The 25,558-nt window shown below is 60.6% G+C and overlaps 5 protein-coding genes across 10 annotated transcripts in view; 2 read left to right on the top strand and 3 right to left on the bottom strand.

Moving 5' to 3' along the window:
- Nucleotides 1–3,884, bottom strand: part of ZSWIM5 (zinc finger SWIM-type containing 5) — an 85,918-nt gene extending 82,034 nt beyond the window's left edge. The window contains exon 1 of the mRNA XM_068691006.1: nucleotides 3,100–3,884. Coding sequence (XP_068547107.1) covers nucleotides 3,100–3,865 — 766 coding nt within the window. The 5' untranslated portion in view covers nucleotides 3,866–3,884. The remainder of the gene's footprint in view (nucleotides 1–3,099) is intronic.
- A 5,316-nt stretch (nucleotides 3,885–9,200) lies between these two features.
- LOC137860763 (selenoprotein Pb-like) lies at nucleotides 9,201–12,048 on the bottom strand. 2 transcript variants are annotated; one of them, XM_068691411.1, is made up of 5 exons: nucleotides 11,927–12,048; nucleotides 11,228–11,448; nucleotides 10,914–11,126; nucleotides 10,662–10,797; nucleotides 9,201–10,112 (listed from the first exon to the last, which is right to left on the bottom strand). In XM_068691411.1, exons 2-5 carry the CDS (start codon nucleotides 11,428–11,430, stop codon nucleotides 9,870–9,872), a joined length of 795 nt encoding a protein of 264 aa, XP_068547512.1. In that variant the 5' UTR covers nucleotides 11,431–11,448; nucleotides 11,927–12,048; the 3' UTR covers nucleotides 9,201–9,869. The 2 variants fall into 2 exon arrangements, with proteins under 2 accessions (XP_068547512.1, XP_068547513.1); XM_068691412.1 differs by having other exon boundaries at nucleotides 11,932–12,047.
- A 706-nt stretch (nucleotides 12,049–12,754) lies between these two features.
- HPDL (4-hydroxyphenylpyruvate dioxygenase like) lies at nucleotides 12,755–15,120 on the top strand. Its single transcript, XM_068691410.1, has 2 exons — nucleotides 12,755–12,886; nucleotides 13,461–15,120. Exon 2 carries the CDS (start codon nucleotides 13,473–13,475, stop codon nucleotides 14,649–14,651), a length of 1,179 nt encoding a protein of 392 aa, XP_068547511.1. The 5' UTR covers nucleotides 12,755–12,886; nucleotides 13,461–13,472; the 3' UTR covers nucleotides 14,652–15,120.
- Nucleotides 15,121–15,460: 340 nt separating this feature from the next.
- On the bottom strand, nucleotides 15,461–20,093 carry MUTYH (mutY DNA glycosylase). 5 transcript variants are annotated; one of them, XM_068691406.1, is made up of 16 exons: nucleotides 19,935–20,093; nucleotides 19,641–19,762; nucleotides 18,929–18,968; nucleotides 18,516–18,589; nucleotides 18,346–18,387; nucleotides 18,187–18,258; nucleotides 17,916–18,029; nucleotides 17,651–17,748; nucleotides 17,274–17,418; nucleotides 17,116–17,191; nucleotides 16,853–17,038; nucleotides 16,574–16,719; nucleotides 16,277–16,429; nucleotides 16,092–16,142; nucleotides 15,827–15,973; nucleotides 15,461–15,773 (listed from the first exon to the last, which is right to left on the bottom strand). In XM_068691406.1, exons 1-15 carry the CDS (start codon nucleotides 20,044–20,046, stop codon nucleotides 15,869–15,871), a joined length of 1,536 nt encoding a protein of 511 aa, XP_068547507.1. In that variant the 5' UTR covers nucleotides 20,047–20,093; the 3' UTR covers nucleotides 15,461–15,773; nucleotides 15,827–15,868. The 5 variants fall into 5 exon arrangements, with proteins under 5 accessions (XP_068547507.1, XP_068547506.1, XP_068547505.1 ...); XM_068691405.1 differs by having other exon boundaries at nucleotides 15,461–15,748; XM_068691404.1 differs by having other exon boundaries at nucleotides 15,461–15,973.
- Nucleotides 20,094–20,352: 259 nt separating this feature from the next.
- On the top strand, nucleotides 20,353–25,427 carry TOE1 (target of EGR1, exonuclease). The gene is made up of 7 exons (XM_068691403.1): nucleotides 20,353–20,674; nucleotides 20,746–20,786; nucleotides 21,426–21,522; nucleotides 21,630–21,788; nucleotides 22,145–22,404; nucleotides 23,825–23,993; nucleotides 24,494–25,427. The coding sequence occupies exons 1-7, from the start codon at nucleotides 20,540–20,542 to the stop codon at nucleotides 25,277–25,279; spliced, it is 1,647 nt and encodes a 548-aa protein (XP_068547504.1). The 5' UTR covers nucleotides 20,353–20,539; the 3' UTR covers nucleotides 25,280–25,427.
- The last annotated feature ends 131 nt before the right edge of the window (nucleotides 25,428–25,558 follow it).

Raw genomic sequence — 25,558 nt, 5'->3', positions numbered from 1 at the left:
ATTTTAAAGCCCTGCCTCATTGTTTGTCTAACAGCACATGTATATTCTGCTCCGGCTGGCACACCAGGGCACAAGGGCTCATCGGAGAGCTCCCACTCAGCGCACATCAACACCAAGCTCGATGCTTCTGCTGCAGGAACAAGTGTCCTTCCCGACAGTAATCATAAAAGCCATGAACAAGGAAAACTCCCCCTAAAGCCCCCACAGACACTTGCCCACCCATACGCAGCCATGACAACTCAAGGGCACACTGCATTATACTATATTAGGAAGCGCAAGCTAGAAACGTGAATTTGTTATGCTGGATAACAGCCTGCTGTCAAAATCCACCAAAGGTCTTTTCTGTCTCCAAGAACCCAAGAGATAATGGTGTAAAACTTTTGTTCATAAATATTTATGCGAGGGAACTTGTTAAAAATTAACCGCCACCGTTAAAGGTTTTGTATCCTTTAGGATTCCCGGCATGCAGCGCAGTCGCATGCTTTATATTAAGCCTGGCATTTCTGCATTCCTTTCCTGCATGCTTTTGTCATTTGTCTAAAAATTAAAAGAGGAAAAAAAAAAAAAACCCACACACCACACACACACAAAGACGGGATCTGTACACATAATAATAAAGCAGTTTTTAAGAAGACAAAGATGCCTGTGTTCAACATCCAAGATCTTTCTTTGAGAAAAAAAAAATCAATTTAATGACTCCAGTGAGATCAGGGTTTAAGCCTCGTTTAAGTTTTACTAAGCATGGAGGAATTATTGGTTGATAACGTGGCATACATGTTTTTCTCAGCTCTGTAAGCGGGGGCGCTGGGGGCGGACACAGGATCAGAGCCCTCACCCCGCCACCTCCGAGCCCAGGAAGGCCATTCCACTTGGATCTTACTTGAACATTTTTCAAAGAGACTTTCCAACCACAGAGCGAAGGAATTTCACATCCGCACAATCCTCATTTTTTCGCAGGTCTGAGTCAGAAACGCAACTGCGCAAACATCTGATCTTTATTAGCAGCACCTCTCGGCCGCGCCAGCCTCAGGTTGCGATGCTCACGACAGAGATCGTTTGAGGGGAACAGTAGTTTTGATTTAGCGCTGGTGAGCATCGAGTAAGCCAGGGTTTGTTTTTTTTTTTTTTCCAAGTCATAATGGTTCCCATATAAGCCGACAGCCGAGTTCCTATCTTAATTGCAAACACACGCACAGTCACAAAGTGTTTGCGTCTCCGGCGGCTGGAGCTCTTCCACCTCACCTTCCAGCAGCATCCTCGGGATGGATGTGGAAAGTTGGCAGAAGACCTTTGTGCTGCGCCCGAGGTAAACAGGCGGCCCTTCGGAGGGGTTTGCTTTATAAAAACCTCCCTCCGGCTCCACGCTGCAGGGGCTGTGATCAGCCCCCCGGGTTTGCCCACTCTGAAAGGAAACCGCACGTCCCCGCGCGCATCGCCTGCCCGCTTCTGTCCCAAGACAAGCTGTGCTGCTGCTGACACCCCAAACCCACTGCTCAGAAGGAAACCCCATGGGCAAACACCCCCTGTGCCCCCTTGGTGCTGCAAGGCCAGCAGCGATCACCTCCAGGACGCGCTGCTTCATCCCCAAGCCTGCATCTCGGAGGACAATGGGTGCCAGCTCTCATTTCAGAGCTGGGTTCAGACGTGCCTGGGGATGCGAAACGCCAGGGCTGGGACCATCCCCGTCCTCTGGCTCTCCCAGAGGAGCACGGGGGGGACAGGGCGCTCCGAAATGGCGGTGTGAATGACGGATGCCAGCGCCGCCGCTTGGGGACGGGGCGGCCCCACATGTGTGTGTGTCCCCCCCCAAATGCCTGACCCTGGTGCTCACCCACGTCACGCACACCATCGGCCCAGCGCCTCTCCCCAAAAAAACACCCCCCAAAAAAAAAGAAATAAGAAACCCCGCTGCAAAATAAATAAATAAATAAGCCCTTTGTGCGAAACCAGCCCTGGTTTTAGGTGACCTCCATCACCCGCTCCCAGGGCGGCTGCCTGTGTCAGTGACACTTTGGTCGGTGGTTTAATAAAACATCGCCCACCGTAAGATATTCAACCCCCCCCCTTATAATTTGGAAGTTCCTGTGGAGCTACTTCTCTCCTAAAAAAAAAAAAAAATTCGTTTTTTCGTATTTCAAGTATTTTAAGCAGACTTGGAATAATTAATCGTCTTAACGCAGCCCTTAGAAAATATTAATTCACCCAAAAAAAAGCTATAATCATATCCTCAGAGAAAAACCTTTTGTGTTACATGAATCTTCTCTGCGTCTCCTCAGAGGTGGAAGGAAAATTCTTCTGCTGTTTTCTATTTTCATGTCTCAACTGGAAAATGTTTTGATAATGCTCTTTTGAATGCAAACTGTACCGAATGCGATTTTTTTCTTCTTCTTCTTCTTCTTTTAGCAGTTTTTTTTTTTTCTTTCCCCGAATGGAAGGAGGGCTCTTTAAATAAACACAGCCCAACTACCCGGCTCCCTCCAACAAAACCCACCCTCTCCTCACCCATTCACGCCATAGCCGGCGCAGGAGGAATTTACATTCCACATTTGCAAAACAAATCCCAGCCTAATGTCATTTTAATGGGCGCACGGCTCTGCAATCACTCGCGGGGACAACCGGGAGCGGGATGGTTTATGCAAAAACGCCCCGAGCCGCTGCCCTCCCGACGCATACACCCAGAAAGAGGGGTTCCGATGGGGCCGGGGGGGGGGCACCCCCTTTCCTCCTCCCTCGCTGTTGCCCCCCGGGGGGGCTCACAAAAGGCACGGGAGCAGCACACGGGCGTTATTCCCGCATCCCGCCCGCCCCAAATCAGCGCTCCGCCACTCCCCGCGGCGGGGCCAGGCTCGGAAAGAAGAAGAAGAGGGGGGGGGACACACATACAAGCGACAGCGTTGTCCCCGCAGCCCCCTCGGGGAAAAAGACCCCCCCGGGGGACACCCCCGGCACAATGCGGTCCTGCCCCCGGGGGGATGCGCAGCGCCGGGAGGGGGCCGGCAGAGAACAAAACGCGGCAGACAAAAGGCTGAAGCTGATCGGGGGGGGGGAAGAAGAAGAAGAAGGACGGACACCGGGGGGGGGTGGGGGGGGGGCACTCACCGACTTGCAGCACGTTATCCACCGCGCCGGTCTCCAGCAGGCGGATGCCCCGGCGGAACGGGAGCCCCTCGCCGTGCGGGGCGCTGGGGGCGGCTGGGGGGGGCGCCGGGGGCCCGGTGGCTGGGCTCTCCTCGCCGGCCGTAACGCCGGCAGCGGGGGCGGCGGCGGCGGCGGGGCCCCCCCCTCCCCCGGCGCTGGCAGCGCTGCCGGCGGCGGCGGCGGCGGCGGCGGCGGTGGCGGGGGGGGAGGCGGCGCTGCCGGCGGTGGCGGCGGCGGTGGCGGCGGTGGCACGGCCGGGCTGGAAGCTGGAGTACATGCAGATCTGGCGCTCGCTGCGGGGGAAGCTCCAGTAGACGATGCGGCGCTGGACGGGCTCCGGGATGCGCTGGAAGCGGCCCTCCACCCGCTCGAAGGCCCAGCTCCCCGCCACCCTCTTGGCCGCCGCGTCCAGCAGCGACTCCGGTTGCAGCAGGCTGCCCGCCCCGCCGCCTCCCCCCGACGGCCCCGAGCCTCCCGCAGCCGGCCCCGGGCCCGCTGCCCCCGCCGCAGCCCCCGCCGCAGCCGGGCAGCAGCCGGCCAGAGCCGCCGGGACCCCGCTGGCCCCCGCCGCCCCCGGCCCCGCTCCGGTCCCCGCAGCCCCCGGCCGGGGGTGAGCGGCCCCGGTGCCCCCCGCCGGGCACGCCCGGGAGCACAACCGCTTAGGGCCCGGGGCACCGGCGGGCAGGGGCGGCCGGAGCAGCTCCTCTCCCTCTCCTCCCTCCGCCATGGCTGCGACCGACTGAGCCGGGCGAGGGGAGGAGAGACGGGGAGGAGGCACCGGGGTGGGGGGGGGGGAGCACGGGGGACCGGGGGTGGAGACTGGAGGGGGTGGTCCCGCCGGCCCCGAGCCGCCCTCGGTCGGGGCGGGCCCTGCTGCAGACCCCCCTGCGGCCCCTGCCCTCGGGGGGGGTCGGGGGAGAGGGGTTGGAGCCCCCCCCCAGAAGGGGTGATGCTGCGGGAGGGTGGTGCGGTGCTCCTAAAGGTGCCCCGGGTGGCCAGGGGCTGCACAGCTCGGCCTCGGGTACCGCAGCGCTGCTGCCGTCCTACATCGGCCCCATAAAGCCAGCGAGGTGGCTGCGAGCTGCCCCTGCTTCGGCAGAGCGTGGGGGCAGCACCCCCAGACCAGCACAGAGCAGGGCCAGTGTGTGCTGCCCTTCTTTGCAGAGCTTTGATGCCTTGTACAGCGTGGATGCTATCCTGGGACTTCCCCCAGAAATACATCCCCCAAAAATACATCCCCCAGAAATACATTCCCCAAAACTCCTTTGTCCCACCTATTCCTATTCCTATTCCTATTCCTATTCCTATTCCTATTCCTATTCCTATTCCTATTCCATCTCCTATTCCTTTTCCATCTCCCATTCCATCTCCCGTTCCTATTCCTATTCCTATTCCTTCACTCTTACCAAAAGACCAAGAGCACATTTTCTGGAATAACCGGGCAATGCAAGTGGGGAGCAGGAAATAATTCTGCACCTTCGCTATGCCACAAGACACCTCTGAGCCCAAGGTCTCCTTTGCAGGACTCGGAAGGAAGGGGTCAGGTCCCCGGCAGGTAATGGGAGCAGTAATGGTAATCAATAAAGGGCAGGAAGAGGTTTTCCTTGAAGGCTGAGGTGCTCCTTGCTGCCGTTCAAGATAAGCAGGGCTAACAGGCAGCCTCGTTTACCTTTTCCCCAGGAACCTGCCCCAAGGCAAAGCAAGCCCTCCCGGTGAGCCTGCCCGGTGCTGGAATGCAGCCCCCGGCCTGTGGGATCCTTACAGAGCTCAGCCCTCACTCGCCTCGTCCCAGACGGTGCCAATCAAGAGGATTTTTGACTTCAGCCCGAGCATGGATGTAATTCATTCCCAATGAGCTGGCTCCTCACCGCATACATGTATCATCCAGGCTCAAATCAAAGCAGAGTCAGGGCAGCGGCTGGCCAGTCAGTCTCTGGGGGGTTGCCGTGTTATTCTGAAGATAAATCAGCCTATTTGTCCTTTCCCTCTTTGACCTAACGTTAGTTGCTCTCCCCACTCCTCCCCATCTCTCCCTATCCCTGTCATTACTGCCTCAAACGTCCAAGAGGGGATTTCTCCTGCCCTGGAGAACACAGACAGATGTCTTCTCGTGGCTAAATGTCAGCCTCCTGCCCGGTCCCTGATGCTGCTCACAGGGCCTGGAGCCAGCAACCTCAAGGATTCACCCCACACTTTCCTGAGCCCAGCCGTTTGCTGAGCCCTTGCCACCAGCAGCCCTGGTTTCCCTCACGGGTTTGAGGTTATTTGGGAGGGGTGCCCCATGCCACGATGCACTGACTGCCCTCAGCTGCTCTGGGCTGGGCATTGGGGTCATTAACAACACGCTGATTGCTCGTGCTGGCCCTATACAGAGCATTTTAGCTCGAGTCCCTGGCTAGAAATGTGCAGCCACAGGGTCTGGAGCCCTGCTGGGTATCACAGGGATTTCTTTAGGTATCAGCTCAGGCCAGGTTAAGCTGCCGGCACTTCAGGGCAAGAAATCTGACACAAAACGAATTTGAACCTCAACACAGCATCCTGCCGAGATGCCCATTGCTCCCTGCAGGCCTTTGACACCTCTGCCTGCTTTGTGGCAGGCAAGGACAAGCGCCGGGAGGTTCCACATCAGCACACACACCCCCTGGGGTGGCTGCTCTCCTCCCTCCCCGCCACATCCCAACCCCTCCCTGGGTGTTTTTCCCTCTGTGTGATGCTCCCGAGCCTCTTTGACATTGCTTTGACTCTGAGCAGTTAACGTGGTGGCCTCGATAACGTGGATAACGCCAGCTGAGCCTTGCAGAGATAAGAGCGGCACTTCGCAGGGCCCGGCGAGCACCAGGCAAGTCCTCTGCCGACAGATGAAGATATGCAAGCGCAGCAGAAGCTTTATGGCCAATTAATGACTGGAAAGGAGCTAGATAGCAGAGTGCGGGCGGCTACCAAGCTCCAGCTCAGGCCACCCAGAGGATTTGCTGCTCCGAAGCAGCCAAGGCTGGGTTTATTGGCAGCCAAGCTCCATGCTGCAGCCTCCAGCACTCGCTGGAAGGGAGCAGCCTCTGCCCTTCCCGTGCCGTGGTGTTTGGAGCAGAGGCAATGAGGGCAGTACACTCAGGAGCAGGGGGATCTATTACCCCAGCTATTTATCCCTTCACATCCCTGCGGATCTGATGCCCAGGGAGGGGCAGAGACCTTCGCTTCACAAAATAATTGGCCTTACAAGCGAGGGGAGCAATACCCTGGTGTGGCTGCCCATGGGGTTGAGCCCTATTTTTAGATTCTCCATTGCCTAGCAAGGTCTCCAACGAGGTATAAGCTGGAGCTGGAGCCTTTTTGCCATCAAACCGTTTGAATCCCCCGTGGCTTCTCCGCAGACTCATTAGCGCTGGGTTATTGCTATGCTCCTCTTTCAGCAGGGACTCTAATAAAGTTGGTTTTCACAACCCAGCCAGCTATTTTATGAAACTTTCTAGCACCGACAACCTCAGGGACCTCCTTCAGATGTGAGTGCAGTTGTCCCCGTAGTGGAAAGAGAAGTGCAAGGACTGAAAGTACCCTCCCCTCTCCGCAGACAGATCAGATGCGGGATGGCTGCTCTCACACTCGTTTAGGCACAGAAATGTCTCTGCTCACCCAGGTGGCTCTGTTCCTGCAGACCCAGGCTCCCCCCATACCCCAGCAGGGAGCTCTGGCTCTTGGGGAGCTGTAGTTCCCTCTCCACGCCCCAACATTACACAGTTCCCATAAGATCAGCAAAGTGCTGAGCCTCTGCCTTACCATGGAGGATTCTGTACCTTTCCAACTAATGCATTTACTGCATTGGCCAGCAATTAAGTGCGTGAGAGGCACTGGGCGAAGACCCTCTGCTTCCAGGGGAGATGCTTGCCTCCCACAGCAGGTTCTAAAAGCACTGAGCGCTCCAGAAAGTTACTCAGCCCCATGCAGCCATCGGCCCCAACCCCACCGAGCTCAGCACAAAGCAGCCCCAACACACTGACCCCCCTTCCATCACTGAAGTTCCCTCCCGTTAATTAGAAATGCAAAAATAACCAAGAAATTATTTGATGTCTACATGAGTATTAATAAACGAATGTGATGCAGGGATGCAGCAGGCAGGGGCCAGCACCCCATCCTGGTCACAGACATTTTTCCAGGGTCCCCCGCCTCTCCCCATGCAGAAAGCAGGAGACGGGTTACACGAGAACCCATTTGCTTTGCTCCAGCCTTTTAACCTCTGCATTTTAATACACTTTGCAAATGGTAATTAAAATGCAGATAACTCTCTGGGTGGGCAGAGAAGGGAAAAATGGCACCAAGTGGTGGGGGGAGAGGCTTGGAGGCCTTTGGAGGGTGGAGAGAGGCTACGGGGGAAACAGCAGGTCTGCTGGATGCACCTTTGTCCAAAAGCCAGAGCGGTGCCTCCACATTTTGGGGTGACTCTGCTGTCCCTCTGGCAGCAGACAAGGGACAGGGCACACTGAGCTACCAGGCTGTGAAACCCGAGCACTGGGCTCCATCCTGCTGGTAGTTCATGCCCAGTTAGGACCTGTGCCATGCTGCTAGGGGCAGACAGAGGGGGCTGTATCTGACCCATCCTCAGCTCCATCACTGGCCATGCAGGGGACACGGGTCACCAGGGCTGGCTCCTTTTTGCGGCTGTTTCTCTGCTCTGTCCCAAATCCTTGGGCAACACCACAATGAGACAGGCCTGGACACACTCACCAGGGACGTCAGCAAGTTGCCCAAAGATGGGGCAAGCTCCATCCCTCATTCCCCAGCTCCCAACCCATGGTGGAGGCACGCAGATGCCATCCCCACACAGCAGCAGCAGCCCCAGCCCGTAGAGGCAAGCGGGGCCCAGCCGGGCTGGACTTTGGGGGTCAGAAACGCGTCGGCCTGCATTTATTTTCCCTAACAACAGCGATCTCTCTGTGTATTTTTGCTCTGTTTTCCTAGGCTCAGCTGCCTCCTCAATGAAATGTTTCCAAAGCAGCCCGGCTCGGCGGCGCGCCAGCCCCGGCTGCCAGATGAATGGGCGGAGGAGGAGGGACCCATTCCTCTTCTTGACACGGCATCGCTGCACAAGAGGCCTCTGTTGACATTAGGACTGGCTGTTCCCCCCTTCTCCCGAGAGGATCTGCCCATCCCAGGCAGGAGCAGCACACAGGGCCGAGGCAGCGGCACCACGGACCAGCCCTCGATGACAAAGACGCACGGGGCAGCATCGGTGTCACTCTGGGTGTCCCCTCAGACACGCAGGACATCACCCAAGCTGCCGCCCTGTCCCCAGGCCGAAATGTGTCAGTAGTGAGAGCTCTGCTGCTGCCTGGGATGCTGGTGGTGGGGAGAGGGCTGTGGCTGCTCTCGTGGAAAAGAGGCCAGGCAGGCATCGATAAGATGAATTAGTTGTCTCAGCAGCACCGGCAAAATGAGCGAGAGGAGGGGAGCCCGTGAGGCCCGGCCTGCTTTGTTTCAATTACAGCAGCTGCCAGAAGAAAAAGATAACCTCGATATTGATGGCAAGAGCAGCAGACAGAGGTGCCCTTGTGGGCTGCGAGGAGCAGGTAGAGGAGGAAGGGGGAGGAGGAGGAGGAAGAAAGGAGGGGGAGACACAGAGCCAGGGAGCAGGGACCCCACAGACGGACTGATCCTGACCCACCTGCCCCCAATGCACCTCCCATCCACCCCAGCCCTTGCTCCATGGAGCTATGTAAGCAGAAAAAACATCCTTTGCTCCTCAGTCAGGGGTCTGGAGGGGAGATGGAGAGCTGGGGGGGGGGGCATTGGGCAGGGCTCCGTGGTTAATGTCCTGCCCTGGGGGTCTAAGCCCTGGGCTCCCACCCTGCTGAAGGGCAGAAAGGTTGGGGAGATGGGGCTCTCCTGTCTTCAGCCCCTTCACTCCCCTGGTCAGCACAGGGGAACGCAAATCTCCACCAGCCGCTGCTTTATGGAGCCCAAAATTCCCACTTTGTGCTGGGAGAAAGCCCTGGGGCCACCGCAGCACCGTGCGAGACCCCCACACACACACCCTTTTGGCGCACCCCCAGAGACCAGAGCGGACAGGGTTCGCTTCACAGAGGCTTTATTCCCAACCTGGGTGTCCCCATCCCCACTTTCTCCCCCAGGACCCTCATCCCCGTCCTCCCAGCGCTGTGTGCCCTGGCCGCAGCCCCTCGGTCTCTGAGAGGGGACAAGGCCACCATCTCGCGGCCACCCACCACCACTGCACATACCCGTGTGCAAGGCCTGGAGGGTCCCCAGGGTGCGACAGCGATGGGGGTACAAGGGTTGGGGCATGGGGAGCCCACCCAGCAGCCCTCCCTCCTCTGGGCTCATCCCATCCTTCCACGGGCACCCATGGGTGCCGGGCCGGGCTGGCAGCACCCAGCTCTGGTCCCTCCAGCCCTGCCCTGCTGCTCCGTGCGGTGTCGGCCCGCAGTGACCGGGGACATCCCGGTTTGCACCACAGGCTTCATTGAGCACGGAGAGGCAGGCGGCAGAGGAAGGGTCAGAACTGAGTCCTGCGGCCAAAGCACAGCACCTTTGGGTGTCAGAGGGGGGATTTTCATCCCTGGGCACGGGGTGGAAGCGTGACCCACAGGGGGGATGCTGGAGGGGGCTGTCACACCAACGCTGCTGGTGACCTGCGGCCTGAAACGAGTCCTTGACACCTCTGGGAAGCGAGCTGGCACGGCGTGCACGCTACTGGGTTCTGCAAGGCTGACCAGCCTGCCTTAGGGATCGCGTCCCTCCTGCTTCTGCCCCTTGGGATGGGGCTGGCTGTGGTCTCCGTGGTGGTGGTGAGCGTGGGCAGCAGCCCTGTGGTCCCCGCTGGGCTCTGGGGCTCTCTCGTTGCTGCCCGCATGGTGGTGAGGGTGGAGGGGTTTGTGCTGGTGATGGATGGGGGCCTCTGACTCCTTCTCCTCCTGGTCAGGAAGCAGGCTCGGAGTTACAGGGACCTCCATGGTGCTGTTAGCCTGGGGAAAGTAAACACAAGGGCTGGTGTGCTATGGGAATGAGCGCACAGCCCCACAGTGAGCCTGCAAGCACACCTGGGAGCGGGTGTGAAAGCAGAACTGCATCCACCCCACAGAAACCGGCATGGGATAGATCCCTGGCTCTCTAGCCAGGACCCAAGGCAAGCAGGAGAGGCTGGAGCCCAAGGGGAACAAACCTCTTTACACACATCCCTTGGTCCAAGTTGTCTGTGCTCAAGGGAGTTCCTGAGCCAGAAAAGGGGCTTTGCATTCAATATTTCTGTGTGAATTTTTCCTTTAGGAAGAGACTGATCACCTGCTGAGCCCAAATCCATGTGCTTTGCTCTGCTGCGTCCATTGCCTGCCCCTTTCTTTTTTCAGGCCAATAGCCCGAGTTAGCTCTTCCAGGCCAGCTGCTGCAGACCACCACAACCCCACGAGCCCCCTCCTCCCTATGCAGTGCCCTTCTGCACCCCTCCAGCTTCCAGCCCCCTGCTCCCCACAGCAGCCCTTCTTCCCAGCTGGCGATGAACCCCCACGGCACCGTACCTCGTGGGTGCTGTTGGGGTAGAGGGAGCAGTTGCCGCAGAAGTCTTTGCTGTGGGTGAAGCGGATGGCCGACTCGACGTAGGGGAAGTGCAGGAAGCTGTAGGGCAGCTGGATGTGGAAAGCCAGGCGGCCACAGCTGTGGGGCAGAGCAGGGGACGAGCTGTGGGGGCTGCACGGGAGGGAGACCCAGGGACGGGCAGGGATGGTGACCCCAACCCTACAAGGGGCTCCTTCCCGCGGGGAAGCCCTCACCGGTCGTAGACGAGGAAGTCGTCCTTGTCCCCCCCCAGCAGCTGCCAGACGTCGGGCTCCTGCGGCTGCTGCTGGAAGACGGGGACGCCCGGGGGGGCCTGGCGCTGCAGCTCCCCGAACATGGCGCGGGAGAGCGGCGCCTGCTCGTTGATGATCATGTAGCGGACATCGGCCATGCCCTGCCGCGACAGCCTCTGCCGCAGGCCCCCGAGGCTGTGGGGAAGGAGGAGCTGCGGGGAAGCCGCCACCACCGCCACACCACCGCCACCACCCGAAATGGCGGGGCTGGAGGGAGGGGGGGGGGCGGCCCTCACCTGTGGGCCTGCCGCAGGCAGAAGTGTCAGCTGGCCTTGAGCAAAGCCACCACCGTCACCTGCCCTGCCGCCTCCGCCATGGGGCTGGAGCCGTTGATCTGCCATGCCGGGGCCTCCTGGCACAGCCGGCTGCCGTTGGTTGCCCCCTCGGAGGCCAAGGCCAGCCCCAGCCAGGAGGCCAGGGCCAGCACCAGCAGCCCCATGCCGGCACTGGCGGGGAGCTGGGGGGGGGACACAGGGTGTCAGTGCCCCCACACCGGGGCTGTGCCTGCCCGTGGGGACTGCCCTGCTTCCCCCAGAGACCTCCTCTGCTTCGCTGACCCCAAAAGTTGAGCCCGGGGCTGGTTTGGGGAGCCAGGCAGCCCCCACACCCCAGCTGCAGGGACGGGGGCGGTTTAACCTTCAGGCCACCTTGAAGGTTCTTGGTGCCCCAGCAAGGGCTGGGGGGGTTACACAGACCCCTTAACCCCCCTGCCCCCCAGTATCTGCCCTACTCTCCCTTCCTCCCGCAGCCCCCCAACCCTGCTCACACCGCGGTGTGCCCCATCCCACCACGGTCCCGCACATCTTATGGGCAGGGGGAGGACGTGGGGCTGTGGGGACAGCCTGGGGAAGGGGTGGGGGGGACATGGGGTCCTGATGGGAGTGATGTCCCTAATCCCCAGCCCTCTCCCCCACCCAAGAACGAGCCCTCAATACCGCACTTGTCCTCACTGCTGTCCTTTGGCCGGACCTCAGCTCCCAGCTCTCGGCAGTGCCAAGCTGGCCCCTGCCTCCCTTTTATCTCCTGACCACTCTCCCCGCCCAGGAGGGAGGAGAAGCGCCCGGCTGCAGCAGGGGGGATGCTCCCCGGCCCCCGCCACCCTCCTGGGGACGGCAACAAGGCCCCCTCTGTCCCCACCAGGCCCTGCTGCCGCAGCTGAGCCCCAGCCATGCCAGGGCAAAGCCGTGCCTGGTGCTCAGCTCACACAGCGGGTGCCGCAGCAAAAAGCCAGGCACATGGCCCCAAAACCACTGCCACGGGCTGGGTGGCGCTGCCAAGGGCACCGCTCGCCCTGCTGGCACCACGGGGACCCCAAAAAGCTTGTCCTGAATCCTGGGGTGCTGGGGCTCCTCGCCTTGCTTTGGGGGCCACCCTGTTGGGCCACGGCCACTTTCGGGTCGCATATTGACCATCGAGCTGTATAGGGCCACCAGGGTTCCCCCAAATACCAGCCCCAAGCACCTCCTGCCCAGGGGTGCATGGAGCTGGAGCGTCCCCCCCCTAAAAAAAACCCACAGGGCAATTTCTCGCCGCCTCGGCCCCACGCTGACATCTCCGCAAATATTTGAGCAGCTTTATCGTCCCGGGGGATCTGTACAAAAACACGATAAGCCGGGGAAGGGCAGCGGCCATAAACACAGCCGGGGACACGGCGACACGGGGAATGGGACAGGACAGGGCGGGGAGGGGGGGGGTCCAAAATGGGGGCACTGGGGAGGGCCGGGGCTGTCAGCAGCGACCTGATACCGAGGGATGGGGCAGGGCAGGGGGGCAGAAGAGTGGGGACAGCCCCCCCCGGGGCCGCCCCGTCCTTATGGGGGAGGAGGGCCCGGCTCCCCGCACCGCCCCGGGGCGGGCCCGGCCTCCAGCCCGGCGTCCCCTTCGCCCGGAGCCTGGTGAGCCGGCGGCGTGCGGGGAGAGACGGGGATGGCCCCTGGGGGGTTTTGGGGGGGTTTAGGGAGGGGTTTGGGGGGCTCAGCCCGGGGTTGGGGACTCCCCGTGTCAGCCCCAGTGGGGAAGCGGGGCGGGGGATCCCTGGGTAAAACGCTTTTATTTTTTTGGGGTGGCACGTGGGTCGCCCCACCGCACCGCACCCGAGTTTGGGGACACACACACACACAGTCCTGCTGTGTGCTGCTGTGGGGTCACATCTCTCGTCCCCTAGCCCCCCCCAGTGTCACAGTATGGGGGCAGGAGGCTGCTCTCTGCAGCGCCCCATACCTGCCACCCGCCGTGACTTTAGGGCAAGGTCACTGCCCCATCCCCATCCCGTGGCCCCCAGTCTACCCATTGCACTTCCAGCTGCAGATACGGGATGCCCCCCCCAGACCCCAATACCTCCCTATGACACCCCTGAGGGGCACAGGGCTGCAAAGGGATGCACACAAGTGCACTTGGGCTCCATGCACGGCAGGGGAAAGGCTTCCCGTGGCTGGTGAGCCCCCACTAACCCCCTCCATCCTCCCACAGCGTGCCCAGGCCATGGCGGCCTCGCTGAGCCGCCCCTGCTTCATCTCCCTCCACGTGCCCTACAGGCAGCGCTGGGCCCAGGACCTGGCCGCCTCCTTTCGCTTCCACCCCGTGGCCGTGCGGGAGACACCGCGGGTGAGGCAGCTGGCCCTGCGCCGGGGAGCCGCCGTCTTCCTCCTCAACCAGCGCCTGGCCCCATCCAGGGCCCCCTCCCCTGATTTCCTCTACGATGTGGACCCCCAGCCCGCTTTGGGGACAGCCTCCAACGTCTGCTTCGAGGTAGAGGACGTGCCGGGGCTCTGCGAGCGGCTGCGGGGCTGGGGGTGCTCCGTGCCCGTGCCCCCCACCGAAGTGAGCGACGAGGGCGGCTCCGTCACCTACGGGGTGGTGAGGTCCGTGGTGGGCAACATCAGCCATACCCTGCTGGACCGATCCCGCTACCGGGGACCCTTCCTGCCCGGCTTCCAGCCCGTGCGGGGAGCACCCCACGAGGCGGGGGACGGGGTCGAGATCACCAATTTTGACCACATCACCTACGTCTGCCCGCGGGGCGGCTCGCGGGCAGCTCTGGACTGGTACCAGCACTGCTTCGGCTTCCAGCGCTTCCTGCTGAGCCCGCAGGAGAGGCTGGCCGAGGGCTACGTGCTGGGCGGGCAGGGGGTGGGCATGCTGCTGCTCGCCCTGCAGAGCGCCCAGGGCTCCTCAGGGCCCAGCTGCAAGCTCGTCCTCGCCGAGTCCCTCTCCAAGGACAGCCCCAACCAAGTCGACACCTTCCTCGCGCAGCACGGTGGGGCCGGGATCCAGCACGTCGGCCTCTGCACACCAGATATTGTTTCCACCACCAGGGCCTTGCAGCAGGCTGGCGTGCGGTTCTTCATGCCCCCCGCCACCTATTACAGCCAGCTGGGCAAGGAGGAGGAGATCCGAGGGGCTGGGCAAGACCCCCGCACGCTGGCAGAGCTGGGCATCCTGCTGGACACCACCGTGCCTGGGGAGAACAAGGGGCCGTGCACTGATGGCACGGAGAGCCCTTCCCGGAATTACTTGATGCAGATCTTCACCCATCCCATCTTCTCCGAGGAAACCTTCTTCCTGGAGCTCATCGACCGGCGGGGAGCCCCTGGCTTTGGGGAGGGCAATATCCGGGCGCTGTGGAAAGCTGTGCAGGTCTATATGGACCAGCGGCAGTAGAGGCAGCCTTGCTGCAGCAGCTCCCCTTCTCTCCGACCCAGCCCTGGGGCAATACCCTGCTGTAGGGCTTCCAGCAGGCGCCTGGCACAGCCCAGGATGGCAGGGACCAAGGGATGTCTCCAGCACAACCCCAAGCCAACACCAGTGCAGCAGCAGGTTGCTTGGGGCCAGGTCCAGTGGGGCTCTAAGCACTCCTGGGATGGAGGTTTCCTCCCCCTCCTCGGGCTCCCACTGATTTATCAGCCTTACATTAACATTATTCTGCCTTAATTTCATGTGAATCTAATGAGACCTGTGCCTGCAGCATGGCCAAGGGCACTGCTGGCACAACAACCCCACGTGGGGGGATGAGGAGCACGCTATGGACACTGCAGCTCACCACCAGGTACCAACCAGAGCATCGTCAGCCCCAGAATACGGAAAGTGACTGCCTCTTTCTCACCTAAATTAAAGAGTTTTGAAGAGTTAACCTCAGAGATCATCATAACTTTTTCTTCTCCTATTTAAGATTTGCTGAGTGCCAGGTGAGGATGGAAGGGCCCTTCCCACTGCCCAAAGGAGTCTGTCCCCAGCCCTGTGGTCCCTCAGGATGAGGCCACCCGCCCCTCTAACAGCCCCCAGCCCCCATGGGGTGTCCTGCTGCAGGAGGGCTGACAGCTGCCCTTCCAGCAGAGGTGCTCTGGGTGCCTTACCTAGGAGCAGAGGGGTTGGGGGCACCCATGGGAAGGGGTGCAATAGCCAAGACACCACCAGTAGACTTGGTGTAGCAGAGCCACGCTGCAGCAGAGGCAGAAAAATCACTTCAAAACTTAAAAACACCACCTTTGGAGATTTATTAGAAAGCCCACGGCTCAGATTCAGTAAAAACAAGCATCAAAAGGGCTAGGGCAGGCATGAGGGTACAGCAGCATCCCCAGTCGCTGGCTGGTGGCCGAGTTGCAGACGTGTGCCAGGGCTCGCGGGCAGCCAGGGTCGCGTCCTTCCTGCTGCCCAGGGGGGCTTCAGCCGAGCAGGGAAGGCGAGCCCAGCCCCGGGGCACATCCAGCACCACGCTGGTCCCCCCGTGAAGGCAGGGTGACGTGCTGGTGGCCGTGGGGCTGGAAGGAAAAGCACAGGAGACCGCTACAGGGCCACAGCGGGACCCGTTGCCACCCTATACCCCACATGAGACTCACCACCGTGTGGGTCCCCGGTGGTCCCGGCTCTCGCAGAGGGCATCAGGGTGGGTTGGGAGCCCGGAGGAAGGCGCGGAGGGAGAGCTGTGTCCCGGGGCGGGTGCTGCCCCCTGCCCCTGGCTTCGCGCCCCGCTTCCGCTTGGAGCCCTGCGGGAGAGGGGCTGGGGCTGAGCCAAACCCCGAGGACCCCCCCGAGGGAACCCCCAGGGACAAAGCCAGCCCGGCAAATCCCCCCCTGCCCACAGGACGGCTCCTGCACACCCACCTTGGCAGGGCCGCTCTCCTCCCCGCGCTGCCACTCGCACGCCTTCAACACCTGAAAGGAGCCCAGGGCTGATCAGCACCCAGGGCAACGAGCTGGGAAGTCCCCGCAGGGGTTAGGGGGTACCCCAGGTGCTCTCAGGACCCCAGGAGATGGAGGGCAGGGAAGTCTCAGCTCTCCCCAAACACCTTCTTCATGGCCGTGGACACCGCCGAGGCACGGAACTCCTCCTCTGTGACCCAGCGGGACGGGGAGGAGGCAAGGTCCAGGGTCACGTCCCCGTCCAGGGGCAGGGAGTACACCACATAGGTCTGGTGGATGTGAGAGAAGACGTGGACAACCTGCAAGGGGAGGGGGAGACACTGAAACTGGCAGAAGAGCCGGGCAGGGTGTAGGAGGGGTCCCAGCAGGGGACAGGGTCCCCCCTCCCGTGCTGCATCCCCCATCGCTGAGCACATGGGGCTTGCCCCACGCCCCACACTCACCTCCCCCATGAACCGCAAGCTGCCCGCTGCCACAGGCTGCCCCGTCCACGCCTGGAGGTGATCCCGCAGCACCTCCATCTGCTGCTCCTGCTGCAGACTCGGAGCCAGCGGCACGCTGGGGAACTCCCAGAGCCCGGCCAGGAGCCCTGGGGACAGGGGACACGAGGGACATGAGCCAGCAGGAGGTGCACCCAGGGGTGCCGAGCCTCTCACAGCCCCAGCACACCCTGGCTGCTCTGCCCAGATGCTTTTTTCCCCCTCTCCCACCCGCCTGGGTACCCGAGCTGGGTCTCTGCACGATCAGGTACTCCAGGGCCCCGCGGTGGCCCCTGCGCTCCAGCACGCACGTGGCCGTTTGCTCCACCCGCGGCTGCTTCTTCGCTGCTTTGCGGGGGAAGTTGGTCACCCCCAGGCTGCTGTCCCACGGCTCCGTGGCTGGGGGGCACAAGGGACAGTCCCCAACAGCTGCAAGCACCAACACAAAGGTCACAGCAGGGTCCAGACCCGGTGCCACCACTGCCAGGATCGACCCCGGTGCTTACCACAGTCCTCAACATCAGGCACCGGGGGGAGTTTTCCCAATAACTTCTGAGAGGCCAAGGCCAGCTCCTTCTCCACCTGAGGGGACAGGAGAGGGGACAGCTGGCAGCCCACAGCCCCCAGCAGGCTGGGAGGGGACGGTTTTTGGTGCCACACCTACCCTGAGCCTGGCTCGGCAGTGCTGCTTCACGGGGCACTCCCCGCACAGCGGCGCCTTGGGCGTGCACACGGTCGCCCCCAGCTCCATCAGGGCTTGGTTAAAATCCCCCGGGCGGCTCCTGTCCACCAAGGCATTGGCCATGGCCCTGCAAGAAACAGCAGTGAGGGGCAGGGGGCCCCCAAAAACAGCATGAATTGCAGCTCCTGCCCACGAGGGGAGGATACTCCCAGGCAGGCAGAGGCCACGCAGGTCCTTTGCCCCAAGCTTCCCAAGAGCTCCTGCACCCCTGGCCTCCCCCTGCTGCAGGTTCAGCTCCCAAAGGATCCTGCCCTCAGCCACCACGCAGCACAGCCACAAATCCCTCAGGGTTCCCCTACCAGAGGCGGTCGATGACAGCCGGGCTGCTGGGGTCAGCGCCGATGCAGCGCAGGCGGCAGAGGACACGGATCACGTTCCCATCCACGACACCCGTCGCCTGCAACCAGGAGCAGGGGTTACCACTTGCACCACAACGCCAGGAGAGCCGGGCACAAAGCTCAGGGAGCCCTCAGCTCGCCAGACCCAGCAGCAGGACCCGGCCAGGAGCGGGGCTGGGTGGCAGCGAGGGGAGATGTGTCCCCGCCGGACACCGAGAGCTCTCACCTGCCCGTAGGAGATGGAAGCGATGGCTCCTGCTGTGTATCGGCCCACTCCTGGCAGAAGTTTCTGCAGCTCTTCGGCTGTCCTGGGCATTTGGCCAGCAAGCTCGGACACCACCTGGGAGACAGGGCAGCCAGGACAGTTGAGCTGAGTGCGTAGATGTGACCCACAAGAAGGGGTCCCAGCCACGTAGCCTTGTGCCAGCAGCTTGCAGCCCCAGCAAGGCAAGGCAGACGCGAGCCAGCACCCACCCAAATGCCCAACACCCCAGCACCTTCCTCGCTGCCTCCTGCAGACGCTTTCCTCGGGAGTAGTAGCCGAGTCCTGCCCACAGCTCGTTCACCTCCTGCCCCAAGAGACACAGAGCAGAGTCAGATCGGGCACGGAAAGAGCCACGAGGGCAGGGAGAGCACCCAGCCCCAGCGCTGCTCACCTCCAGCGACGCCTCTGCCAGCGCCTGCAGCGTCGGCCACTTCTGCGGAGCAGGGGGAAGGTGACAAGGGAGGGACGAGCACGGCCGTGCTCTGCCCCTGGGGTCTGCCACAGGCAGAGGTCAGGGCCACCAAATCAGGGACCCGCAGGCACCCCGTGAGGAGCACTCACCTGCATCCAGCGGTTGTAGTATTCGATCACCGTAGCCACCTGCGTCTGCTGGAGCATGATCTCGGACACCCACACTGCCGGCAGCACCCAGGGGTCAGAGCAGAGGTGCCAACACCACCCACACCCCTCACAGCATGGGCTGTGGCCACCCCAGTACCACAGCAGCATCCAGCCCACCAGACCCCATCCCACCAGACCCCAGCCCCACGCACAGTCCCACAGGAGCTCCCTCAGACCCAAGGCTGCCTCTCAGATGCCCCAGAGCCACACGAATGGGGCTCAGTGGCTCCTGTGGCCACGTCAGGGGCCCAAGCAGCTTGCTGTAAGGATGGGAGCTGAAGCCACAGATCCTCACAAGGCCACGTTATACATCCAGGTCAGTAACAACACAGGGTGCAGCCCCTGCTCCTCACCTGCATACGCCCGTCTGTTGACATCCGGCTCAGTCACAGCCTGAAAGGGGACAAAAATAGAGCATAAGAAACAGGGACACAGCACCCCAGCACAGGGAGACCTGCATGTGGAATAAAATTGCTCATGGTGTGTTTTGAACGCTATATAGGAGTATAAAAGGTATTTCCTCAAGTGCCCAGACGTTCTGACTTCAGGTTGATCAAGCAACAGCAGATTTAAACACCACAGGAGAGCCTTGCAGCTCCCAGCACTACTCAGAGAGATGCTGCTGTAAAGCTGACGCCCACCCCCAGCACCCCGATCGCTGTCAAACCACCTTTTGCCAGGCCTAGCACAGAGCAGGTAAGAGCTGTAACAGGAGCACTTGACAGGCTTAAAGCAACAGCAGAAAACCCTTTTGACAGCTGTAGGATGCCAAAGACAGGATTAAAAAGTGTCCAGAAGACAACTGGATCAAGGGAGAAGCGCTCAGGCTCGGAGACTGAGATTTTCAGATCCACCCCATGTTACCGTTCATGTTTAGGTACTCACCTACAGATCACCCATCACAAAATTACCGGCACCACCTGGAGCACCATCCCATCCCCACCATCCCCTCCCATTTTCATGCAGCTGAGGGAAGCCTCGCCTCGACAAAACCACCGCAGCCAGCATCGCTCCCCCGGTGCAGAGGGACGGGCTCCCCGCCGCAGCAGCCCCGCCCGCCCTTACCAGCGCCCTCCAGGGCAGGTCCCTCTTGCTCCGGTCGTACCACGCCAGCAGCCTGCCCCGCAGCGCCTCCACCTCAGCGGGGTCCCCGAAGAGGTGCAGCGCGGCTGGCGGAGCGGGGCGCCCTGCAGGGAGAGCAGCACGGGGTCAGGGCACAAGGACAGAGCGGGGGCTGTGCGAGCACCCCCGGGGCCCCGCAGGGGACTCCGGGCACACACCGGGCACACACCGGGCTGCCCGCCCCCAGCAGCCCCCAGCCGCCCCCGGCTCCCCGCAGCCTCCCCACCCTGCGGGCACCTCCGGGGGCCGCCGAGCCCTTGCTGCCCTTCCCGGCCCCGGGGGCCGCCCCCCTGCCCCGGCCGCCGCCCCTGCGGAGCCCCCGGGCGGCCGCGGCCCGCAGCGGGCCCATGGCGGGGCTGGGGGGGCCTCCACGTGCGTTTTTCCCGGGAAAACACCCCCCAGCCCCGCCCCCGCGCGAGAACCAATCAGAGCGCCGCTTGCCCCGCCGCAGCCAATCGCAGCCGGGCGCGGGGGAGGGGTTTCGCGCCCTCCCGGCTACAGGAGGCTCCCGGGAGGGGGCGTGGCCTAACGGCGCGGAGGAGCCAATCAGCGCGGGGAGAGGGAGGAGCGGGGAGGTTATCCCCGCCCCTTCTCTCACGGGTCCTAGAGGCTGTAGCACAAAGCCCCACGGGGCTGCCCGAGATAAACGCCTGTTCGCGCAAAACCCAAATTTAAGCCAAAATCCGGTTTGGGAAAGCGGAGAAAAAAAAAAAAAAGAAGTGTTAGAAGGAAAAGAGGTATAATAAGGGCTGTCAGCACAGGGTGAGGCGAAGAGGGAGGTGAGAAGCAGGAGCAGGCAGCGCCGAGACACCCCCCACGGGCCAGGCCCCGGGGCGGCCGTGATGGCGGCGGCCATGCAGGGGGCGGCCATGTCGCGGCGGGTGCCGGTGGTGGACGTGCAGAGCGGGAACCTGGCGGAGCTGTGGCCCGGGATGCTGCTGGCGCTGCGCTCCGCGGCCTTCATCGCCGTGGACACGGTGAGGGCACGGGGGGAGGTGGGGGGGCTCCGGGGGGCGGCTGGCGGCGGCTGACGGCTGTGTCCGTGCAGGAGCTGAGCGGGCTCGGGGCCAGGAAGGCGCTGCTGAGCCCGTGAGTGGGGAGCGGGCACCGGGGGGGGGGGAAGGGGGCACCGGGGGGGCTCCAGGGGGTCCGGGGGAGATCCTGGGGGGGGTCACGAAGGGCTCCGAGGGGCACTGGGGGGGGTCAGGGGGTACCGGGAGGCACCTGGAAGGCAGCGGGGGGTCCCAGGGGGGTCCTGGGGGGATAACGAGGGGCTCTGGGGGCACCGGGGGGGGTCAGGGGGGGTCCCGAGGGGGTCAGGGGGGCACCGGGAGGCACCGGAGGGTCCCAGGGAGGTACCGGGAGGGCTCCGGGAGGGCCCTGGGGGGGTCACGAGGGGCTCCGGGGGGCTTCGGAGGAGTAAAGGGGGTACTGGGGGGGTCAGGGAGGCACCGGGAGGGTACCCGGGGGGTAAAGGGGGGCTCCGGGGGGGTCCTGGGGGGATAACGAGGGGCTCCGGGGGAAACCGGAGGAGTTAAGGGGGTACCGGGGGTACTGGAGGGCACTGGGGACTCACTGGGAGCTCACTGGGAGGTTACTGGGAGGTCACTGGGAAGGTACCCGGGGATGCTGGGGGGTACCGGGGGTGGTCCCGGGCTCGGTGTCCTCCCCCCCCCGGTTGGGGTTTTGGTGCCCGGTGTCCCGGTGTTACGGCCGTGCCGCCCGCAGGTGCATCGAGGAGCGGTACCGAGCTGTGTGCAGCGCCGCCCGCACGCGCTCCGTGCTGTCCCTGGGCATCGCCTGCTTCAGGCAGCTCCCCGGCAAGGTAACGGGGCGGCCGCGGGGCTGGGGGTGGGTGCTGGGGGCCGCCAGGCTGAGCCCTGGGTGGGTGCGGGGCGCTGACCCCTGCGCTGTGCTCCCCCTCTCCCCCAGCCCGAGCACACCTACCTGTGCCAGGTGTACAACCTGACGCTGCTCTGCACCGAGGAGTACGTGGTGGAGCCGCAGTCGGTGCAGTTCCTGGTGCAGCACGGCTTCGACTTCAACAAGCAGTACTCGCAGGGCATCCCCTACCACAAGGGCAACGACAAGGTGAGGAAGCGCTGCCGGGTGCGTGCCCTCGCCCTCGTCCTTCCCTCACCTTCATAAACCATGGCATACCCTGCTCCAGGCTGCTGGGGAGGTTCTGGCTCCCCAGGATCTTTCCCATGCCTGTTATGTGAAAAAAGGCTCAAAAAAAGGAACCTGAACGCAGCGTATCCTTCTTACCTCTCCTATTTTATATCCAATGTCACTCACAGCAGCTGCTCTTCCAATTATTTGGGCATTTCTTTTATCAGAGCAGGTCGTGGCTGTAGGCAGTGTAGTGCAACAACAGGCCCTGGGGATATCTGGTGTGGCATTAAGTCCCTGTGCTACGGTTTATTGATTAATCCCTCTCCTTTCAGGGCAATGAGACCCAGAGCCAGAGCGTTCGGACCTTTTTCCTGGAACTCATCCGAGCGAGAAAGCCTCTCGTTCTGCACAACGGCCTGATCGATCTGGTCTTCCTGTACCAGTGCTTCTACGCTCACCTCCCAGACAACCTCGGCACTTTCACCGCTGACCTCTCGGAAATGTTCCCAGCGGGAATATACGACACCAAATACGCTTCGGAGTTTGAGACCCGCTTTGTGGCATCCTACTTGGAGTATGCTTTCAAGAAGTGGTGAGCAGCACACCAGGATTTAAAGCTTTGGGGTGAAAGAGGGAATCAGTGCTTGGTTTATTTTCCCAGGGAAAGGATTTAGGTCTTTGTATTGTTGCAGTGAGGAAGTGTATTGTTGAGAAAGGAGCTCTTCTGTGATTCCCTTTTTTAGGATGGGTGCTGAGTGCGTAAGGGTGTGTCTGGTAATTCACTGTTTGGTGGGCAGCAGTGGAAAGAGGATTTCAGTCTTCTGCTGGCAGTAATTGTAACGACAGTAACCTCATTTAATTTTAATTTTATTTTTTTAATTTAATTTTTATTTTTATTGAACTGAAAACAAGTTGATTCACTGCGTGGCCCTGGTCCAGCAGTGCCACAGGGACACCAGCAGGAACACAGGCAGAACAGAGCAGATTCCCTATGAACTCAGCGAGGGAGCAGGGCTGTGCCTGCCGAGCCTGCTGTAACTCAGGTTATTTAGTAAGGGGGGTGTTCCCTATCTCCTGACACTGACTAGCTCTGCCACAACTCCTTTTCGTGAGATTCTCACTTGGAGCAGGTTCCCATTCCCATCACTTCCTTCCAAGCAAAGGTTTGCTCTTGTTCCAAGGCTCTTGTCTTGCTTCCTGCCCTCAGCTCTGAGGATATCTTCCAGGTGAACAAATCAGAAGCAGCGGCGTCTGTTCTGTGTGTCAGCCTGGGCCCTGGTTCTGCACTCGCTGCACAATCTAAACAAGGCCCTGGCAGTGGTACAGCCCCTGGAATCTGCTAAATTCACACCATGCAGAGCAGAAATGGTATCTTAGTGCCTGGTTTGTATCAGGAAATGCTGTTTTGACAGGTCTGAAAATGTTCGAGATGGTTCTTCTCAAACAAAAATACCTTTTTTTCCTGACAGGATGAAAACACTTTTAAAACAGGACTCTTAAAAATGTTTTAAACTGCAGCTCTACTTACCTCCAAACCTTTGGGCGTTTTAGCCAGCTCTTGGGACAAAATGGTTGTTTTTCCATGAGATGGAAAGCACTTCTGGTGTCTGCATTGCCCAGGTTTGATGTGTCTGGGTGGTGGCTGCTAGATACACCACAACTCCTTGGGCATTTCCCTTCATCCATTAACATCACCAGGACTAACACATCTGACTGCCCTGAATATTCAAAACCAAGATAGGTGTCCCCTTCTCCCATAGCTTCACCAAGGACAGTGCTGTCCCTGCCTGTATTTAGGCGTAAGGGGAAACAGCATTTAAATCAGCACAGAAGGGATTATTTATTGAAGTTCTGTTCCCCAGACTGACTTCCCTTGCAGCAGGCTGTCAAACAGGAGCTAGAGCTCAAGAGCAAGAAAGCAGAGGAGCTGAAAGTTGGTGCAGAGCAATGTGTATGCACCAGCCCTGCTCTGGGGTGTCTTTGAGTTAACCGCGTGCTCTGGTGTGTTCCAGCAAGCGAGAGAACTGCAAGCTGAGGGACTCCGGCAGCCAGCACCTCACCATTGAGTTCTGCAACTACCCCGAGAACATGTCCCACTATATTGACTATCGCCACTGCTCTCTGGAAGAAGCAAGCAGCGTGGGAGGGGCAAATAATGTGCCTGTCTGTGAGAAATTTTCGGTAAGTAACGGGAATCCCTGCTTCCTACCTGGCTCTGGGGAAAAAGCCACGTGTGGCCAAAGCAGGAGGTGGTAGGAGGGCACCTGGGAGCTTCCACTTACTTGCTTCATGATAGAAGGAAGATTTTCAAGCTTTGCCTTTTTGGTTTCAAAGCCACACAGCAGGCCACACAGCAGCATGCTCTGTTCTGAGGCAGTACATTTCACAGGTCACATTAGTAGCCAAGATTCAAAGAGATAATACAGCCCTAAATAGAGGGATGGTGCGAGTTAGGATGGTGTGAGTTACAGTACCTGCTGCTGCCTTGGGAGGGCTGTGAGTTCTAAAGGAGTTTGTCAATCCCTTTCCTGTGCCGTGGGGCTGTAACTGGACACGGTGCTCCAGGCACAGCCTCATGAGCCCACGAGTAGAGTAGAAAATTACCTCTGCTCCGTGTTCTGGGGATAGGCTGCTGTAACCAGGAGGCCAGTGGCTACAGGCTTCTCTCTCTTTCTCCTTAGGCCTACGGCTGGTGTCCAAATGGGGTGAAGTGTCCCCAGTCCCATAACATCGACCTCATAATCGACGAGGACGACAAGGTTTTGGAGAAGCGGAAGAAACGCAAACACAAGTGGAAGCGGCGGAAGAATGCAGAAGAACCCGCAAAGGTGCTTGAACAGGAGAGCTCAGGGAAAGACATGGAGATAGCTCAGAAATGGGAGGAGGGACCGCCGCCAAAGCAGAGCTGCTATGAAGCTGCAGCAGAGGTGGAGGAGATGACACCCAATGATGATGACTGGCCACTGGAGGAGGAAAACTCCACTGCCGTGGCACCAGAGGCCAGCTCAGACCCCAGCACACGTGCTAGATGGGAAGAGGATCTGGGGAGCGCTGGAGAACCTGCTGACATGAGCCCTTCTGCCAAGGGACACGCCTCTGACAGTGACCAAGTGGAGGGGAAGTCTGAGGCTACTCCAGAAGGGAGCTCTGCCAGGCACCCAGACAGCCCCCAGACTGAAGCAGCGTGTGCTGCAGGAAAGCAAAAGGAAGCCCAGGAGCTCCCGTCGCAGGGGGGCATCCACCGAGCTGGTTTTGATGCCTTTATGACTGGCTACATCATGGCTTACGTCTGGATGCTCAAGAAGAGAAAAAGCACAGACAGTAGCGCAGAGCCCTGGTGTCCGGACTGTCACAATAAACTGTACCTCAGCGGGAAATCAGTGCCGCTTCAAATAGTGAAGAGCTCCTTTTCTAAATCTTCCAAAGCTCACAGCCGGAAAATGAAGTTGGCCTGGGACAGCACATAGAGCTAGGGGACTCCTGGCTGAACTGGGCTTTTTCCCCCCTCAGTTGTTAAAGTTCTTTATTCTTTCAAAAATTGACCAGAAAGGGAGCAAGTTTCTTATCTGTGGTTTTGTTTTAACTTCTTGACTAATTAAATTGCTCTCAGTTGGAGTTCTCCCTGGTGTTCCTTAGCAGCACAAGGGGCGATAAAGGCACAGGTAAGGCTGGAGGGAAGAGCGGTACACTTCAGCTGCACCCAGGGCTGCAAGTGGCAGCAGTGATCCCCACTTAAAGTGGGTTTA

This window comes from Anas acuta, chromosome 8 (genome assembly GCF_963932015.1).
Source record: "Anas acuta chromosome 8, bAnaAcu1.1, whole genome shotgun sequence".
NCBI classification, from domain to species: Eukaryota; Metazoa; Chordata; class Aves; order Anseriformes; family Anatidae; genus Anas; species Anas acuta.
The sequence above is the reverse complement of the archived record's forward strand: the minus strand, read 5'-3'. Positions and strand labels throughout refer to the sequence as shown.